Source organism: Megalops cyprinoides, chromosome 17 (assembly GCF_013368585.1).
Source record: "Megalops cyprinoides isolate fMegCyp1 chromosome 17, fMegCyp1.pri, whole genome shotgun sequence".
NCBI lineage: Eukaryota > Metazoa > Chordata > Actinopteri > Elopiformes > Megalopidae > Megalops > Megalops cyprinoides.
The window spans coordinates 13,455,659-13,475,551 of NC_050599.1; the positions used below are offsets into that span (position 1 = coordinate 13,455,659).

The 19,893-nt window shown below is 39.1% G+C and overlaps 1 protein-coding gene across 2 annotated transcripts in view; it reads left to right on the forward strand.

The window, feature by feature from the left end:
- The window catches only part of LOC118792700 (CD2-associated protein), a 50,253-nt gene extending 37,685 nt beyond the window's left edge, over positions 1–12,568 (forward strand). The window contains exons 13-19 of one of the 2 annotated variants that reach the window (XM_036550602.1): positions 1,543–1,705; positions 2,132–2,244; positions 4,072–4,187; positions 5,253–5,336; positions 7,855–8,033; positions 8,447–8,510; positions 10,219–12,568. In XM_036550602.1, coding sequence (XP_036406495.1) covers positions 1,543–1,705; positions 2,132–2,244; positions 4,072–4,187; positions 5,253–5,336; positions 7,855–8,033; positions 8,447–8,510; positions 10,219–10,260 — 761 coding nt within the window. In that variant the 3' untranslated portion in view covers positions 10,261–12,568. The remainder of the gene's footprint in view (positions 1–1,542; positions 1,706–2,131; positions 2,245–4,071; positions 4,188–5,252; positions 5,337–7,854; positions 8,034–8,446; positions 8,511–10,218) is intronic. The other variant, XM_036550603.1, reaches the window with a different exon arrangement.
- Positions 12,569–19,893: the final 7,325 nt, after the last annotated feature.

Genomic DNA, 19,893 nt, shown 5'->3' on the forward strand with positions numbered 1-19,893 from the left:
CGGAGAAGTGGGGGAACGGTGTTCCCCCGCGTCCAGTGCCCACTACACCCCTGTGTGTAGTGACTGCGAGAGTTCAGTCTGTGTATAAGCACCCCGCCACATGTAAAGTAAATCAGCCTTTTTTTTTCCTCCAGTATTGAGTATTGAGACTCCGGTTTCTGTGTTTGAAACAAAAAAGCAGACGTCAGTCACAGACTGTTTGTGCCAGCTAGCTATTGATGATGATGATGATGATGATGATGATGAAGATGGTGATGATGATGATGATGAAGATGGTGATGAAGATGGTGATGGTGATGTTGATGGTGATGGTGATGGCTGTGAGAAGCTGCCACCTAGGCCAGGTTTCTCAGGACAGAAACCTCAGCAGGGTCATGTTGTTGCTAACTTGAATGGCTGCTTTTATGACCTTACATGCAACAGTGTGCAGAACTAATGTGAACACTGCACTTCTTGAACTGTTGGGATATGCTTTTTCTTCTTGCTCAAGTAACTGATTTGTCACACCAAACAGTCCCTTACCAACCAGAATAATTTTAGCTGGTATAAATGCCACAATGGTAAATAAATATACAATTATAAATAAAGCAAAGTTTTTTTCTGTGCATTTCACTGGAGGAAACTCCAGCTATATTACGCATACAAATTTAAATATCTAACCTTTTTAAATATTCTCTGTACATTTAGAATCGTTATCTGCAGTACGTTTTAATGGATTAATTTGTTTGGCGACATTCAAAGTATGTTTTCATTCATACCAGTTTTACCTGATCCATAGAATGTGACTCTTTGCTGTCCCAAGGTTTATGGCAAACAGAACACAGTTTTTGCTCGATGTGCACGTAAAGAAGTTCTATTTAAATGTTCAGTTAACTAGCAAAATTTATGGAATGATCTGGCATTGTCCTGGCTTCATACCCTTATGCCAAAATTACTTTTCCTCTCCCCGACAAGTAATGTGAATATCAAATTGAAAAGGGGCAAGCCTTAAAAATGTGAAGACTGAAGATTTATTGATTTAGCAAATGGTGCGAAACTAGTGATTGCTTATATTGTGTTGACAAAATCAAATTCAGGCAACCATTACCTATGCACCAACTGCAGAACTGATTAGTGTTCTCTCTTTGAAATATAGAGGTGGCATGTTTCTCTTTTTGATTGGTGCTTTGCTTTTTGTTGCCGTGTTTACCACGGCCCACTATTTTCTGGTCCAGTCAGGGATAGATACATAACTATAAGCTGTGATGTTTACTTGGTTTGTTTCACATGATTTTGTGTATGTGCATTTTATGCATTTTTATTTTTATTCCGAAACCACCTTAACAACTGCTGGAAGAAACACAATTACTACATTACATTACAGGTTATAGGTTTTGCATGCTATCCATTTATACAGCTGGATATTTACTGAGGCAAAGTAACTTGCCCAAGAGTACAACAGCAGTGCCCCAGAAGGGAACTGAACCAACAACCTTTCAGTTATGATCCCTTGTACTTACCACTATGCTACACTCCTACACTACTATTTCCTGTCTCCTGCAGGTGACAAGCCAGTGCCAGACCTCAAACCCACAAAACCCGCTGCTCCCATAGTCCCCCCGAAGAAGCCTGTTCCGCTTCCAGGCAAGGGGAGCGTCCTGCTCAGGCCTGGAGCTGTCCCACCAAAACGGCCAGACAAACCGAACACACCATCTCCAGCAGCCAAGTGAGTCTCGCCATACTTCCCTCACCCACCCCTCTCCTCTGAGCCAATGTCACAAGGATACAGTTGCTGGTGACAGTCAAAATCCTTTGCTGGTCATTTCGCAGTTATACCATCCTGTCTGTGAACTGTTCACTCAGTCTTGAATGTTGGTTATGACTGTTGGTGAAATAATTCAATTAAAAAAAAACTTTCAGAGGGCTTAGTATAGCCTGTTTTCTTTAGACCACTGAAAAAGGGCAACAAATAAGAAATGGGGAAGTGTAGCACCCAGAGGAATGATTAAGAACGAGTCAGTGCTTTCTGTGATAGAGCTGAAAGGTGAAGTATTGATTGCGAGTACTATATCACTCTTGTGAGCTGTGAAGATAAGGTTTTATGCACTCTGTGTTGTCCTGAAATGAGTGCAGTGTTCAATTTCCTGTCAAGCAGGTCCAATGGAGAGGTGTCCTCCATCCGACCAAAGTCAGACGTCGAACCAATGTTACCCAGCAAACCAAAAACCCTGTCTGGTGACTGGGGGGAGAAAGCAGGTGACATTGGTACGTTACATTGCATGATGAACAGAAATTGGTCGCCCAAACACGGCTCTGTACATTTCTCCTCCATAAGCCTGCTTATATGTTCAGCGTATGAATGTCAGTCTCTCATGATATTGTGAATGAGAGTGATTAGTTTAATGCTGTTTTGTAGTATACATTTTCCCCAAAATAATGGAATGCTGATTTCTAAATGGATTTTACAGCATGTACCAAATCTACTTAGGGTATGAAAAAAATGTTTGATTTCATTGTAGTCTTTAAATCACTGTACTGTATTTTATTCAATGCTATATTATGGTCATACAAACTTTTATTAAACACATTGGATTTTAAGCATTATTAAATTGGCATAATGTACTCATATTGTAGCATTACATGGCAAACGTGCAAAATGCAATTTAATGAGTGAACTGTAAAATGTATTAATAAGCACTGATTAAAATACTTTTTTTAACATAGCAGAGCCATTGGTTAATAGTGACACTGCTGTTTAAGTCACACTTGCTTAACTTCACGTAACTTTTTAGGACAGCCAACGTTTCATTTTATTCAATTATTTTTTCCTGGGAAAGTATCAGGATGCATGGGGCATTTAAATTAATAAAACCGCTGAGGTATTGATAATTGGAAGCAAATTACATAAGTTGTGTTGACGTCACACTCGATTCTTGAATGCAATTGAATTATCTGGCAAAAGCTAAATCTGTATAATTACATTTTTTTCTCAGTGCACAATAATGTAATGAGAATTGCAATATGGTGTTGACGTGATTAATCTATAGCTACATCAGATGTGGGTTTAAAACAGAGATAATGTGTTGTTTTGATTTCAGTTTTATTCTGAGAATTGTTGCTTGCCTGATGGCTTAATCCTCTAAGCTCTTGAAGGACAGTGTGTGTGTGCTTATGACCCTGTGAAAAAAAAAACAATTTTACCTTGTATTACTTATCAAGTTCAGGTGCAAAGTGGAAGAAACTGGGTGGAAAAATGTTGTGTGTGAAAAGGTACATTTAAAAATTGAATGCAGTCTTTTCCAAATGAACAAGTTCTCAAAGTCAGTGGACTTCTTAGTACCTCACTAGGGAGACATATCCGTGTGAGACAGTTAAAAGCGACAAAAGAGATGCTAAAACCAGAGCATCTGCAGAGGTCAGGAATGCGTGGCTGTGGGCAGTGTGTACATTTTTTTTTTCTCACATGCCCCTGACATTTCCACATAGGATTAGGAAAGATTAGAAGTTCAAATGGAGCATGTGGAACTTTCTTTTCTTGCTGTAACTTCACGATTCTTTGTGTCAGTTTTGAAACTGAATCAAATCCCATCAGTGCACCCTTTTCTGGCATTCTTAGAAATCACTAATACAGATTAATCCTTTGGATTCCAATTTGATTTAAGGGAGCCAGAACAAAATACTTGTCTCTTTTTTTGGGAAATAACTTATGTGCTGACAAAATACATATCCATCAAGAAGAAAGTACTTTTGAAAATAAGTGGAGGTAAATGTGAACATGTTGTTATAGATGGTGTCCAGTGCTTAAAATGCCATCTGTTCACTTAGGCAAAAATGTCTTTGATCAGATGCATGCACGTTCTGCGTGAGTATTGTCAAGACAGCTCCAACATTCAGTACATTTGTGCTTCATTTCTGCAAGGATCTCAAAGACCACACAGTAATGGCAAGCCTAATTTCTTTCCCAATTGTGGGGAAACCATTCGATAACCTTCACAGAATCTCCATATTCCCCTTTATTAGTTCATGAAAAGTACTGTACCCTAAGAAATGCCGAGTATGGATATTGATTTTTTTTTTTCCCTCTTTTTGTAGATCTCATGAGCTTTGATGAGCTCTCCTCTACCTCAGAAAAACTGTCTCACCCAACCACAAGCAGACCAAAGATGCCTGGAAGGAGACTGCCGGGCCAGTTTGCCGCAGGCCAATCTGTGAGTGTCTGTTCGCCAGAGGGAGTGCAGGCGGCTCAGCTTGGCGTACAAGTATGCAAGGCACATGATTGCAAAGTGTCATGTCCATTGCACAAGATCACATGGGAAGAAGTATGCATGTGTGGCGTGCTAGTGTATTTCTTTCATCTGAAGAGCACTAATTTTTCCTCATGTAGAAGGCAGAAAATTGCACCACCGTATAAGCTGGGGTATTAAAATGGACCGTTGCCCCCAGGGAGCCAAGAGCATGCATTTCCACAGCTCTCTGCTGATACCAGATGCATGGGCTGTCAAGAGTCATAATGTCTGCGTTCGCCTGGGCTCATCCCATCCTAACAGTGCAGAAGCTCAGCTGTGCTCTTGGAGTGCTTTGAAGTATAAGACCTGGAAATTGTGCTTGTGGGGGTATCTTGAAATTTGAATTAGCACGAGACATGGCCACAAGGTAACAATAAGGTTAAGAGCATCACGTGCGATTATTCCAGGTAATGCAGGGATGGCAGTAACATGGAAAATCATGGACCAGAAATAATTATTATTATTCCCATGTGAAAATTACTCTGTATTGAGCTTGAAACAGTTTATTCCAAAAGTACAGTGTTATCTGGAATGCACCCAGATGTGATCAGTCTTCGTCTGAGTTATCCTTTGTCTCCAATGGGCTGTCTATGGCCTGTCTTAGCCGGCCTGGACAGATGCATTCCTTCAGAACGGTTAGGTAACCGTTCCCCTTGTAAATAACACTTCTTCTGAAGTGGACAGGCTTTTCATTGCAAAGGGCTGAGGAGGGGGTTCTTCATTTGCATTTTCCCCCACATATTAACTATTTATTCCTCACTACAGTAGTTATGAAATATGTTATATTTGTGTTGTATTTTTATAATTGTGCTTGTATTTTAATGTCAACACGGCTCTTTAAATGGACTTTTCGGTGCATGTTTACTTTCCAGGGCTGTCTGGCCTAAAACAAAATCAGGGAATCCAGTTTCAAAGCTTCTTTGGATCCTTGTTTCTTATTCTGTCTGTGTGTCATAAATTTAAGAAAAGTTTTATTTCTCTCTTCAGCCTGTTAAGGAGGCTAGTGTTGAAAAAAATCAGAAGGCGGAGGTAGAAGACATTCCCAAGCCAAAGTTAACAGACATAAAAAAGGTATGGTTGTTTGTTCAAGACCTAAACTATAACTATCATAGCACTCTGTGTGTATGAACAGTGTCGGTTTTTTGTTCGTTTGATTGTTTTTTGCATGTGAGAATAGGAGTGTTACATTTTTATCAAAATGTTATGTACTTACTGTAGCTCCATTCTTTACTACTGTATTGAAGGCAAATGGATTGGGTAATTGGGCGGTCGTCAATTCGATGTTTATGAACTGGTGAACATATTCTGTGCTCAGCAGGGGAACTTCCATAAAGCGGTAAAATCAAGAGGAAGGGAAGGCACACAACCCCATGCTCATGTTTAAAACATTAATTAAATCAGCTTTAAGAACACTCAAAGTGGTCAACTCCAAATGTGTGGAAAGATGAATTTAGCCTCATGCAAGATTAGCACTTCTGCAGTGTCTGACATAATCTTACAGGAAAGGATTACGTGCTCCCTGCGTCTGCACTTATTAGCGCTGCCATTGTTAGTGCCACAATAGGGCAGCATTTCACACTGGGTCACTGTTATATTTTATCATCGTTATGGTCTTTAGTCTGTCAGTGAAAGTGCATAGCCTCACAATTTAAAAATCTGCTCTGACATGAAGGGCACTGTCTTACATCTTGCTGTAGCTCCCTGTCCTCATTAATTAATTCTATGAGCATATATTTTTTTTTTTCCATCCTCAAAAGTCTTTGCAATAAGCTTGGTAAAATGGTATTTGAGACATACTGTCTAGCACCAAAGATGGCAGATGATTCTTGTTAACAGTGAGAGGAGGATGCTGTCACAGTAATATGTCAATCCTTGCTGGTCTCCAGTGCAGTCAGAGTTAAATCCTTCTATTTATAGATGTCCGATGGTACCAGTAATTCCTTCAAATTGATAAAGCATGATGGCCAACTTTCTGTTTTCTCATGTGTGTTCTGAAAACAGGCTTAACCTTTAGTCCAACTGAAAAAAGTCTCTCAGTGGCAAACTGTAGATAAATAGATATGATGCAGAACCGCTAAAATGTTAAAATAATCCAAAGAACCAGCAGAGGTTGCCTAGAATAGAGCCTCTGCTTGTCTTTGTTAAAATAATACAAATAATCAGGTTTAAATCATTTTGTCTGGACAGCTCTGTGAAAGTACTATTGGTGTGTTTAAGCTTTCGTGCCATCCTCAAGAGGAGATGAGCAGGCAGGCTTCAGATATAAATTGTTTGATGGGCTCAAGCATCTCCCACTGAAAGGAAAACCCTTAGTACTTATGTGAGTATTATTGCAAAGGCTATTGCAAATCATGGATTCCTTCATCTTCCTAATAGTTCCTTACTGTTGTATATGTACGTTATTAAGAGCAACTGCCTTGTTCTTGGTGTATACACACAACACCTCACTATAAATCTGCGTTAAACCCCTGCAACCTGACCCTAACCCAGGTTCGGGATGGTTTAAGCCAGTAATTGCATTATAGCCCAATGGTTCAGGTTGGGTTGGGCTAGGCATTGGTGGGTATCAAGTTTGGAATCCACTGCTGTTAAAATCTGGCATAAAATATTGTTTTGAGTGAATGGCATTTACACAAAGGGAATGAATGTTTTCAGGGCTACAGAATGTCAAGCTTGAGTGGGGGATTCATTTATGTGCATATTTAGACATAATTTTTATTTGTGTACTTGGGCAGACCTAATTCACTGTGTAGTGCATTATTTTCCCAGCAAGGACAGAGTGTATTGTGTTCATCTGTTAAGATGCTTAAAGTTACATACTGTAAGATTTATTTATTTTCTCTAGTGACTTTCATTTACTGAGTGCATTGTATTTTACTGAAAAATAGGTTTTTGCAAGATCATTCTGATATAAGTAATCTGCTGAATGTGATTCTGACAACCTGTTCAGGCTGGGTTCAGGCCAGGTAACAGGTTAAGTTATCATCTTTGGGCTGGGTTGGGTTGGGGTATTAAAATATGAGGGTTTCAGTTTTAGGGCCATGCAGACCTTTAATCTTCATGCAGTACAGTAACATTAAAATAATTTGGGATCACCCACCCTTTTAATAAAAATTTGAAATATTTTATATTTTATGTAGAAAAGGCATCTTTGATTCCCTGTGTAGTTATTTTTAAAATAAAAAATCTTTCCCTTTTTTCCTTTCCATTGAAGGCCAGATTTTGGTGTCATCAGCTTGTGCACATTGATCCGTCCTTTAAGTAGAACCTTGGGATTTGAGGGAAATGTCTCCAGAATTCCTTTTATTACCATTTCTATATGCGCAAAAATGCACAGGAAGATGTATAGGTATTGTAGATTTTGAGAAGCAGTACTGAACAACTACATCTTTGCATGGCTCCCCTAAGCAGATTCTGTTACTGTAGGTATTATTGCACCTGTTACTGAAAGGTATTGTAGGTGCTGTTGACGTTAGATGTGCCTTTGTACCTTTGCTTTGTAAAGAGTGCCTGCCAAGCAAGAAAATGCAGTGCAGTGTGAATAGATAGAGTAATATTGTCAAACTATGGTCTCTCTGTTCTTGCACAGCCATCCCTGGTGAGTCACTCGTCATCCCCTGTCCCCAAACCCGGTGTCACCAGCGGACCCGCGTCTGATCCGAAACCCAAAGCAGATGGGGAAGAGGAGAAGCTGTCGGAACTGGAGGAACTCAGGGCTCAGATGAAAGAGCTGCTACTTTCTGTAGAATTACTCAAGACGCAACAAATGTAAGTGTGTAAATACAGATTGCAGTGTGTGTGTGTGTGTGTGTGTGTGTGTGTGCGCGTGTGTGCGCGTGTGTGCGCGTGTGTGCGCGTGTGTGCGCGTGTGTGCGTGTGTGTGTTTTTAACTGAAGAGGGAAGAGTGCTGAGATAATAATGAAGTGATAGTCTGTTTACATAATTGTTTAAGAATGAGCTATCCTTGGCTTTTCAAACTGTAGTGAGTCACCTTAAGTCCAATTTAAATGTAATCTCTCAAAACCACAGGGAAGCATAATGAAGTTCTTTGAATCGCCAGAACCATACACTGCAGACTACATTGCAGAGAAGACTTCCATTCCCAATTATGAAATGATAATTTACAGCATGTAAATCATCCCTTGCTGTGAAAAACCTCTTTTTTTTTTTTTTTACTTCAGGAGAGAAATCGCAGACCTGAGAAGTGAGTTGGATGAAGAACGGTTGAAAAGAGTTGCCTTGCAGGTAGATCAATACGGCCCCATGTTTTGATGCCTTGTCAGAGGGAATTAGCTTGATGCGCCTAGGCAATATGAAAAGATGAAAGCTGCTGCTTGGGGCTCTCTGTTGGCATCCTTAGCCATGGGGTGTCGGCCTATTCTGGCAGGTCGTCTGACACCAGGGAGTCCCAAAAACTGTGGCACTCTCCCTGGGAGTGCAGAATACAGGTAGGGGCAGGAAAGCAGTGGAAAAGAATCGGCAGTGAATGTCTCATGAAAAAGAGCTCACTGTGGTCACATTATCATTACAGAGAGCTCACATTATTCTGCCAGCAATCCACACAATGATGGATGTTTTTTTCTGTTTAAGAAATGGAATTTCCTTCCTGCTGCAGCAAGGTTTCTGAACTTTGGTGAAGCGGATGCAATCTGTCTGTGTAATCTCACAGAAATAGAAATCCATTCTTCCAGTTTCATGGAGTTTGTGCTGGCTGAAATAGAGATCAGCTTCAGCAGAAATGCACACTCAAAACAGGTTTCTGTATTTGCTTTCAGTTTTGTGTTGGCATCAACCAAGCACTTAATTGGAAACATCTAATTTAGGTGAGAATTTGTGTGCAATTAGTGCACATGCAAACACTTGGAAAAAGCCACTGTGAGCTTCCGAGCAGCTACCGAAGTCATGACAGTGTTAAAAGGCACAGCTTGCCATACAATTTAAAGGAAAAACTAGCATATGTTACCTAGAAAATAGTTTTATGGTTGAATAGCATCACTGAAGATTGGCAAAACATTTTTAGGATTCTAGTCTTGAAATCCCCTTCAGACATTTACTGTACTGTAACCTGAGGCTGATTTAAGTAAAACCTAAAATGCCATCAGCAGAAAGTCCGCTCTAATAATGTAATGTAGTAAATGTAATAAATGTAAACCTCAAGCGCATTAGCTGTTCTGGATAACATTTTATAAGTTCTGAGGAAGATTCATTGGCCAGATCAGACCACCCTAGTTGCCACCAATGTAAAACATGACAGAATGGTCAGCATTTTCATTAAAAATTAGCTTAGGCTGATCATGCAAGCTATTACAATATTTTTGATCTGGCCTGGCATAATTTTTCTCATAAAAAGACAAATAAAAACAGTATGCTTACACAGTAATTATTGTGCATCAAGGGTAGTTTCCATGTGAACTAGGTAGTATTTCATACTACTGTTAAATTCCTCTCATCCAGGGTCTGGATAGATAAAAAAAAATTATGACGTAAATGTTTGTATAAATGTTTAATGTGTGCTGGCAAAGGTGGAGAAGAATGAAGACGTTGAATTTTCACAAATGCAACTGTAAACATAAAGTAACTACAACCACACCAACACACCTGTAAATGGTTCCCTCATCCAAGTCTGAATCCCACAATGCACACACATTGAATATCCTGCTTTTTTTTTTTTTTTTACCAGTGAAACCTACTTGAATGTGTGCAAAGGGAGAATAACGCATAGGTTTTAGTGCCAGTAGGTACTTTGATGTCCCTGGCCTGCCCCAGTGAGTTTTAAGGACTGGAAGCTGTGGAACTTGTGCAGCTGACGTCCGGGCCTTTGTGATTACCCTCCCTCCCCTTTCATTCTCGAAATTTTCAGCCATCGGCCACCAGGATAAGGGCACAGTAGGGTGCGGAAATGTGTGCAGGAGATAAGGAGGCCACTAACGAGTATTCTCTGTTGTCCCTCCAGATGGAGATAGAGAAATTAAAGAGGACGGTTCAGTCGACGTGAGGTCTGACATCACCCGACAACTGTTGGAACGATCTGCTGTCACCTTGTCCCGTGTTTATCGCTACACAAAGCTGGGATGAAAGTCTGATTTGTGTAATCCTTTTAGTAATCATTGATCTATTCCACATTTTGTTAGATTTACATTTTTGCACATATGGTTTTTCTAGCTATAGAAAGGTGTAATTAAATACAGATGTATATGTTCTTTTTGTTTTGTTTTTTTTTTTTTTTTGTTCTTGCCAACACAAATAATTGAGGCCTTATTTGCTACTGTGCTGGACTGGCAGTCCTCATTCATTGAAGAATGTTTGAGGGTTGCTTTCAATACTACTGAATGGGTATAAAGGGATAGGGGAGACTTTTTCATTTTATGACATGCAGGTAGATGATTTTAAAAAATGCATTTATTCTATAACTGCAGTTAGAACTATCCATATTAGCCTCTTCAAATTATATTAATGCGATAATATGCCCTTTGCTATAGCAGTGATGTACTCAAATGCTATGTCAAAAGGGAGATATGCTTTTGTTTTCTAACATTCCTGTCCAGGGTAACACTATTGTGCCTGTTTAAGTTCTACAAATGTTAATATTGGGAGCTTATATATCAAAACGTTTAGAGTCACGGCATGATATATTTTTACAGTCTACTGTTGTGCTTCTTTGTAGGAAAACGAATCCTTTTTCCTTTAATTGCAGTTGTATGAAATGGTTCTTTCAGAATGCAGAATTGAAATGGTATTGTATATTATCTACATTCATATATTCAATATAATACAATATAGCAAACACCCCTACTTGAACTAAAATGGTTTATGAAATAAACCTGTATATTTGAGACCCACAGGAGCTCAAGCATAGCTTCCTTAAAAAGTGGTTTAACCCTCGCAATTACAGTACAACGTTTGCCAAAAGTCCCCTGGCTTATCGTTCTGAATGGAGTTGAGGAATCTCTTAACTTGAGAGTCGTTGCTTAAAACTTGCCCAGCAATGTGCTCCTGGTGTAGTGCCTGGCATTGATTGAATGCATTTGGGTCAAGAAATGGTCTTAATATTTGGACAAAGTGCAAAAAGTTTAAAGGTTTTTTTAAGTACTAGATAACTACAAAACAGTTTTTCACCTTGCGTTAACATGGTTGAACAGGGAGATGTAAGGTGGTGGTGAGTGGATGATGTTCAAAAATTATTGTAGTGGTGAAAACTACTACCAAGGAAATGTACTGTAAACTATGCACAGCCCTTCTATCATTTGACGTTACTGTAACTGTGTTAAATGTCATAGAAAAATGTTGGGGACACACTGCCTGAGGAGGAAGCCTTACAGGTGTGATGTAAGAGAAAAGGAATGTACTTGAAATGGTGTCAAGTGTAAGACGTTTTGTACAGTAGGCTTGATTAGTGGCATGAACAGTTTGGTCCATATTAAATCCAACCACTGTGATGCAGTGTCCTTAATTTTGCATTATAAGTTTAAGCAAGAATTACAGAATTACATTATTTCTGATTCTGCAACAATGTTATGGTGAAAGTGATGAACAGCTCTTGCTTAAGTTTTGTTACTCAAACTTAAGGACAAAGCATCGTAGAGGTCAGATTGTATCTCAGTCTTGGTCTTCTTGGTAAACTGATACACTTTTGTGGTTAAATACAAGTACAGACATTCTATGTCCCCATTAAAGGCATTTATATGCAAGTCACTGTTCGTAATGATTTTTCTTGCCTTCCATAATCACAGTGATTTCAGCCTCAGTTGAAAATCCCATTACAATTCCAAATATTTTGGATTCCTGCATTTTTGTGTTTTTGGATTTTACAGCCTATTCCAGCATCTCAGATGTTTAATAGTTTACTGATTCCTTTATATTTCTGAAATGTAAATGAATTCTGGCAAACATGTTATGTACTTCCAGGAAGTTCAGTGCTCTTCTTCGCACAGATACACTGAAAAGTGTACTTCTTATCAGGAACGGAATTTAATCCACAATAAATGTGCAAAGTGTTCCTGATCAGGGACCATGTATGTATATTTGAGGGTGGCTTCTTTGTGTGGTGTACCTTCCATTGTTCTCTCTTCAACAGATGACATGTTTCAATCCCTGAAGCAATAAACAAGTTAGCTGTTAGCTTGGTATTTCCCTGTCTCGGTGATATGTTGCTGTGTTCAGATTTTCATAAGGATGCTGATGTATAAACATACAATGACATGTTCAGCTGAGAGAAAAATGTGACTGTTTTGGGTGACCTTTGGCTGATCACATTCCATTTTATAAACCAAGTAAAAATATCTACACTTCACACATTTAACATCTTCCCAATGATCTTGTTTACATGTGCTGTAAAATTGCATGAACTGAGATTTTTTTTCCAAAAATGAATAAATATCTGCTCTATTTACACTTTGACCTCTTTTTTGCCTGGGGTCATTTTTCACACCTTCATTGTACGATCTGCATGTATTTCATGGTTTTTAAAAATTAGAGCATAGTGGAAATTCTGCTAGGAGCACCCACATTTTGGCAGTCTTAATTCCTCACACTAACTGTTAATATGGCCTTTAAGGGGTTGGCGTTAAGTGTTAGTTAAATACGTGTTCCTTACTGTTTAGTTTGTACTTCTGTAGAGAGAAGAAAAAGCTGATTCATCATGTTTGCCGTGTGCTAAGGGACTAGGTTTCCTTGCAATCCTGCAATTCTGGGGGACAAAAAGCTTTCTGTAGAGGGCTACTTCTATGTGCTTTCTTGGGTAATTTTTCTTCAATCAGTCCAAAGTATTATTGGAAGGGGGGGTCAATTTGGTTGAAGTCCAACTCAAAATTCACCCATAGCTACACGGTTCAGATCAGCCACTTTAATAACACAGGGCTGGTTGGTGAAAGCATATGCTGTTAGTCACTTGATTTCCATTCTTCAACAAGGGGTGATTTTCATTTGGTTTTGAAAAATAGGTATTACATTTGTTTGCACTCAGTGGTTTTATCCATGTTTCCTACCACTTCGCAGTCAAAGTTATATTCTGCTGCATCACTGGACAAACAAACTCATGAATCCACCCTCAAATTCTTTGAGAACCGAAATTCTGGTATGGGCACATCTTTTGCACAATTGTGCAAAAGAGGAAGGTCAACGAACAAGAGAGGGATTGAGGGACAGAGAGAATAGCTGGGACAGTATGAAATACAGGGTATGCATGATCACTCCCAGAGGACAGCCCCAGGATGAATTTGCTCACCAGAGACAAGAGAGATACAAGCACAACACATTACTTAAACATGTCCAGGAAACCACAAATACCATATAGAAATTGACTTGGGATAAGCGCAACCCTTGGGGCAGGAACTTAACTATGTTCAAGCAAAAGTTTATCTACAGCAGTCGCCTTTGATGATACTCAGGCATTCAGGCAGATAGCTCTGGCGCTGTCTTTTATTTAAAGCGAAAATATGAACTTTTATAGTAAATTTACAATATATTTCAGTACATATCAAGGACTGCCAAATTCATGATGCGCTAGAACAAATTTTGTAACAGTTTAGTCATCAATTAAAACCATTAAGGACATAGTTCCACAGCGGTTTAGATTGGATGCACACTCAAGCACACAAGATGCCCATACTTCTTGTTTTATTTTAACTGCCAAAGAAGTGCACAAAGAAATGGATCCTTTTTGCATATGTCCATGAGGAAAGAGACAGATAAATTGTGCAAAGAATGATGTTTCCACTTCATGTGTCTTTGTCAGGTTCACAATGATGTGTCCTTCAGAGGCACCTGTTAGCACTTAGATGTACTTTAGCTTAACTAGTCATCTTCCACACAGACTAATATTAAACCGCAATCTTTCATCAAAGGTGCATGCAATTTTAATCAAAATACAATACAGGGGACAAAACATATCATTTCTTCAATCCTGGCTGAACCATTTGTATTGAATCACTTTAAAACTGAAGATTATTTTACTCAATGTCTGCAATTCAGTGCCTGCTGTGCGTTTAAGAAAAAGAATGGTTCCATCCAACTTTTTATACAGTTTGAAAAAGTACTGTTAATTGATCAATGAATTAATTAATCACATATAATTACATAAGTAAGAAAAATTATTTGGGTAAGATGGTGAGTGGTCACAGCTGCTCTCTGGAGTGCTTTGTGAACCTGGAGTAGACATGTGATTTTGACATGTTTAGCTCTTGGGCTTTTCTTACTCTTTTGTTCTTAAAGTTATCTTCGTAAAGAGAAGGAAAGGGAATACAAGGTCAATGGAAATGGTGTGGTCTTTAGTACGGGCATCATATTGTTTGTGAGCTTGTTTTTAAGATGCTTATTGGTCTCTCCAAGGGTATCTCTCCATTGCAAAACCCAGAGGGAATCAATGACCTAAAGTGAATTGTCATTTGACTGGGTTTTGAAGGCTGATTAATAAAGCAGAGTAAGCCTGCATTTCTGTAAGTAGCATTTCATAACAGGAGAGCACAGATTGTATAAGCAGTGATGCAATATGAAATGGTGTTTGATAACTGGGACCAGGATTATGTGAGCTCTATTTTTAAATTATTTCTGTTAAGATAATAAGCATAATCTTTGGTTTGCTTCCAAGGATAAATGAAGGTGATGTTATTTTTCCACATCTTCCTATACAGCACAGGGAATTGTTTCCACAACAGTGATATGGATCACTAATGTGGCACAGATCTCAGCTGTCATAACATGTGATAGTCAATTTATTTCACTTTACGTTCAATAAATGCGTTACTGATGTACACTCACTGAGCACTTTATTAGGAACACTATACTAATACTGGGTAGGGCCTCCCTTTGCTCTCAAAACAGCCTCAATTCTTAGTGGCATGGATTCCACAAGATGTTGGAAACATTCCTTTGAGATTCTGGTCCATGTTGACTTGATTGCATCACGCAATTTCTGCAGATTTGTCAGCTGCACATTCATGCTGCGAATCTCCCGTTCTACCACATCCCAAAGGTATTCTATTGGATTCAGATCCAGAGACTGGGAAGGCCGCTGAAGAACATTGAACTCTGCATTATCATGCTGGAAGTAGCCATTAGAAGATGGGTAGATTGTGTCCATGAAGGGATGCACATGATCAGCAACAATACTCAAATAGGCTGTGGCATTCAAGTGATGATTCAAAGTGTGCCAAGAAAAAATCCCCCACATCATTACACCACTCTCACCAGCCTGGACTGTTGACACAGGGCAGGTTGGGTCCATGGATTCATGCTGCTGGCGCCAAATTCTGACCCTCCCATCTGTGTGCTTCAGCAGAAATCGAGATTCATCAGACCAGGCTACGTTTTTTCCAGTCTTCAACTGTCCAGTTTTGGTGAGCCTGTGCTCACTGCAGCCTCAGCTTTCTGTTCTTGGCTGACAGAAGTGGAACCCTCCGTGGTCTTCTGCTGTTGTAGCCCATCCGCCTCAAGGTTCGACGTGTTGTGCATTCTGAGATGCTTTTCTGCTCACCGCAATGGTACAGAGCGGTTATCTGAATTACTGTAGCTTTTCTATCAGCTCGAACCAGTCTGGCCATTCTCCATTGACCTCTCTCATCAACAAGGCGTTTCTGTCCACAGAACTGCTGCTCACTGGATGTTTTCTGTTTTTGGCACCATTCTGAGTAAACTCTAAAGACTGTTGTGCGTGAAATCCCAGGAGATCAGTAGTCACAGAAATACTCAAACCAGCCCGTCTGGCACCAACAATTATGCCACGGTCGAAATCACTGAGATCACATTTTTTCCCCCATTCTGGTGCTTGATGTGAACATTAACTGAAGCTCCTGATGCATATCTGCATGATTTTATGCATTGCACTGCTGCCAGAAGATTGGCTGATTAGGTAATTGCATGAATAAGTAGGTGTACAGGTGTTCCTAATAATGTGCTCAGTGAGTGTAGTATACAAACAAAAGTAAAAATTGACAGTTGTAATGAGTGACATCTCACTTCACCTTTGTATGATTTTGATGATTTTTGGGGGGTCACACACATGGACAAGCAAATATTTAAAGACCAATATTAAACACTGGGTAGGACTGGGGAGGGGGGATGCTTTTGAGAAGTTCCACTGTGTAACAGGATAGGATCACAGGATGTTAACTTCACTATGGCATAACCTATGTTATATCTTATATGTTACTTGTTTAAATTGTATGCTGTTAAGAGGGATGAGTTTTAGACTCTTCTCACTTTTGGTTACTTTTACATTATTATGTCCTGAGAAATCCACACACATGGAAAAGTGTTCATACAGGAATGATCAGACAATGTTTAAAGAAAAAAGTATGGGTGCATCCCATTTCCTGTCTGATTTTTGCCTGTACAATTCAACGACTGTTTCCCAAATTAATAAATGTCAAGCTATTGTTTAAAAGTGAAAATATAATTGTCTCTTGATCTTAGTGATATTCTGAGTCGACAAGTCATTAAAGTCATTCCCAAATCAATGCCAAATCAAATTCAGCAATGCGGACAGCAGTGACTTCCTGTGTTCATTCTGTCGTCTAACAAGCAGCCTTGACCGCCCAACAGCTTGTAGCTGTTCTTTGTGTTCAGTAATGGGAAATTGACTGATGCCATTTGAAGTATGACTCTCAATACAATGCCAGCAATTCAATTTCTCATGCAACAATTAGTAACGCTACAAAAATGTCACAACTTTCTCAGCTTCCGCTATTGCTACTGGTGTTTTCAAAACTCCACTCAGCCAATTTCAAAGTCAAAGCAACAATTTGATTAAATTCTGAAATACAATTCTGAAGTCTCTAAGAAAAAAAAACAAAACTGCAACATGCATGTGGGTTGTTCCTTAGCGTTCCCTATATTCGCTGTTTCACAGAGGGCTTTTTAATGAAAGCAAATAACCTGATTGCTGAGTATGTGTGTGTGTGTGTGTGTGTGTGTGTGTGTGTGTGTGTGTGTGTGTGTGTGTGTGTGTGTGTGTGTGTTTGTGTGTGTGACTATAGGTAATGTAATTAAACAAGCTAACATTTAAACATGAAGTACACTTGACAATAGGAATTAGTTCATATACAACTGTGTAAGGATACTTGTGTTTCTAAGAAATACAGACATGTAACATAAATCATTGAGAAAGGGTGGTATTGTTACAGAGTGTCATATACCAGTTCCATGTACCTTATTGTCCCCAACATAACAGATTTGGTTTCTCCCAAAATATGCTTTTAAAAACTGCACCCTTACACCTTCATAAACTAGTCAAAACTGCTAATACTAGATGGTGAATTGTGGCTTCATTGGCCAGAGTGACCCCAGTGGATAGAACATGCTCTCAATAGTGGCAATGTTTAGCTAACAAATTCTCTTCTTTGAAATGATCTTTGAAATAATCAGAACTGCCTCATATTCAGGCCAATGCTGTGTGCAAAATACGATCCATATTAGTCTCCCTGGGTGAGGGTGAACTGCTGAAGAAATCGCATAATCATACCTTTTCACCTCATATGTCTAACCACAATGTGGGTAATGGTGGTTCAATTAATGCCTATGTTTTCTAAGAATGACGCTCTGGCAAAAAGTATTGTGTGATGTAAAACAGATTCTGGTGGTCTGTTGAAAAAGACATACACTTACACATATTACACACACACACAGTAGTCCTCAACCCTGATGCAAAATGAAGCTTCAAACACAAGTAAAGCTGACATGAATCAGTCACATTGGCTTCTGTAGAGTACAAGCTCATCTGAAGAAAATGCCACCCCACTGCCTTATGATTGCCTGCCCATACATCTTGCAAAAGCTGAATGATTGGATTCTGAGCTTTGCTAATTTCACATGCTCTTCACTTTATCGCACTGTTCTTGCACACAGCTGGACTCTCATGCTGAATCACCCATGGAACATGACCTTTGTAACACCTTGATTTTAGCCACCAAAGTACATTTGTACTTTACCCTTTTGCATTAAAAGGGTAAGGCAGCCAGAGCATTTACTGGAAATACGAAGCATGGCTTATATTAGACTTTTGTATATTGCTGTGATGACAAAGTGGCATTGCACATTACATATTCCTCATATCACATATTCCAACATATGGTAATACAGCATAATAATGCAAGATACTGTGTAGATACAAAGAGGAAAATACCCATTTCCCCTGCTCAGGACATACAAATAATAACACAAGCATAACATGATGACACCAAGAATCATCAGTTCAGCACAGTGGCACAGAAGCACCGATAGTGGCACCAGTGGGGACCGATAAATGAGGGCTACGGGATGAAAATCTTCAATTCACAATAAAGCTGTGCACTGATATTAAGAACTGTGGCCAGAAACCTTGCTACATTATTAAGAATTCTGAGAAGCCTCTGGGTAGCTGCAATGTATTGTGTGACGTAGACGCAGCCGCAGAATTCCAGGACATGGCCCTTGGCAGGACATGCCTGTGAGAGTTCAGTTGGTGACAACAGTAGGAAGAAACAGTAGATGCATGCAAGAGAGTGCCAGAAGTGGGCAGCAAGCACATTTAGAAATGACACTCAGCTGATTCTGGCAATAAACTTGTGATGTCAACACAAGGCTGTGTCTCCAAAATATGTATTTTGCTATGTAATGTAGTGATCATATCATGACAGTCTTTCAATCACGTGAGGCTGTGTTGGTGTGGGCTGGCCACTGAAAAGATTGCATCCATACCTCTTCAGTAGGAAGTGGTGTTGAGAGCTACAACTGTGTAATGGATAGGTACACTTATTAGACAATTATGTGATATTATTATGACCTTGATTTGACTTCTTGGTTATTTTATTGTTATTTTTCTTCATTTTATTTTAATGATATTTTAATGATGATATTTCATGTTAGTCACTTAATCCATGTCTGACTTATTTCATGCATAAAAATGCAATTGATGTGACTGATGTGACTTTAGCAGTACTAATATTAGATCAAGTTTTCTAGCCCTTTCAAACTCCTATTTATACACACACACAGTCATGTCAACAGTGATGCATAGCAAGTGGCATATGTCACTGTATCTTCACATGGGTTGTAAATATGTCATATGTTGGGTGATGTGTTTTCTTCAAAGACCTCTCAAAAAGCTAATGTTTAAGTTCTGTAGGGAATCCATTTATTAGAGGCTATCATCTTACATTAAATAAAAGTAACGGATATGCCAGTTAATTTTTTTTATTGTACGGTAATTGCCCTTAAGATGTTCATAGGTTCAATGTCCAGTATTACTTATGTAAATGCATGCAATTTGATCATGCACAGTAAGCATGTTTGATTGAGGGATGTTTGCAGAGGGAGAGACATGCACTGTTCCTAATGGGTAGACAGCCTCAGGCATCATATCCACGTAAGGTAGGAACAAATTGGCTTGAGACGTCTCCCATGCAAATGATTTTATTGAAGAAAAAAAAAAACCTTATCTCTGGGGTGGGATGTTTGCAGTTGTTTTTACAGAGGAGAAGAAAAATGTTCCATTAAATTAAAACAACAAGTGGGAGTTGTTGATAAAATCCAGTATCCAGAAAGGACTGCTGTACCAGTACAGAGACTGCTCCTCTGGGTAATGAGTACAATGAGGACAGTCAATACGATTAAAACTGTGTTTTTTGTTTACCAAGAAGCGCACAGTATGTTTACT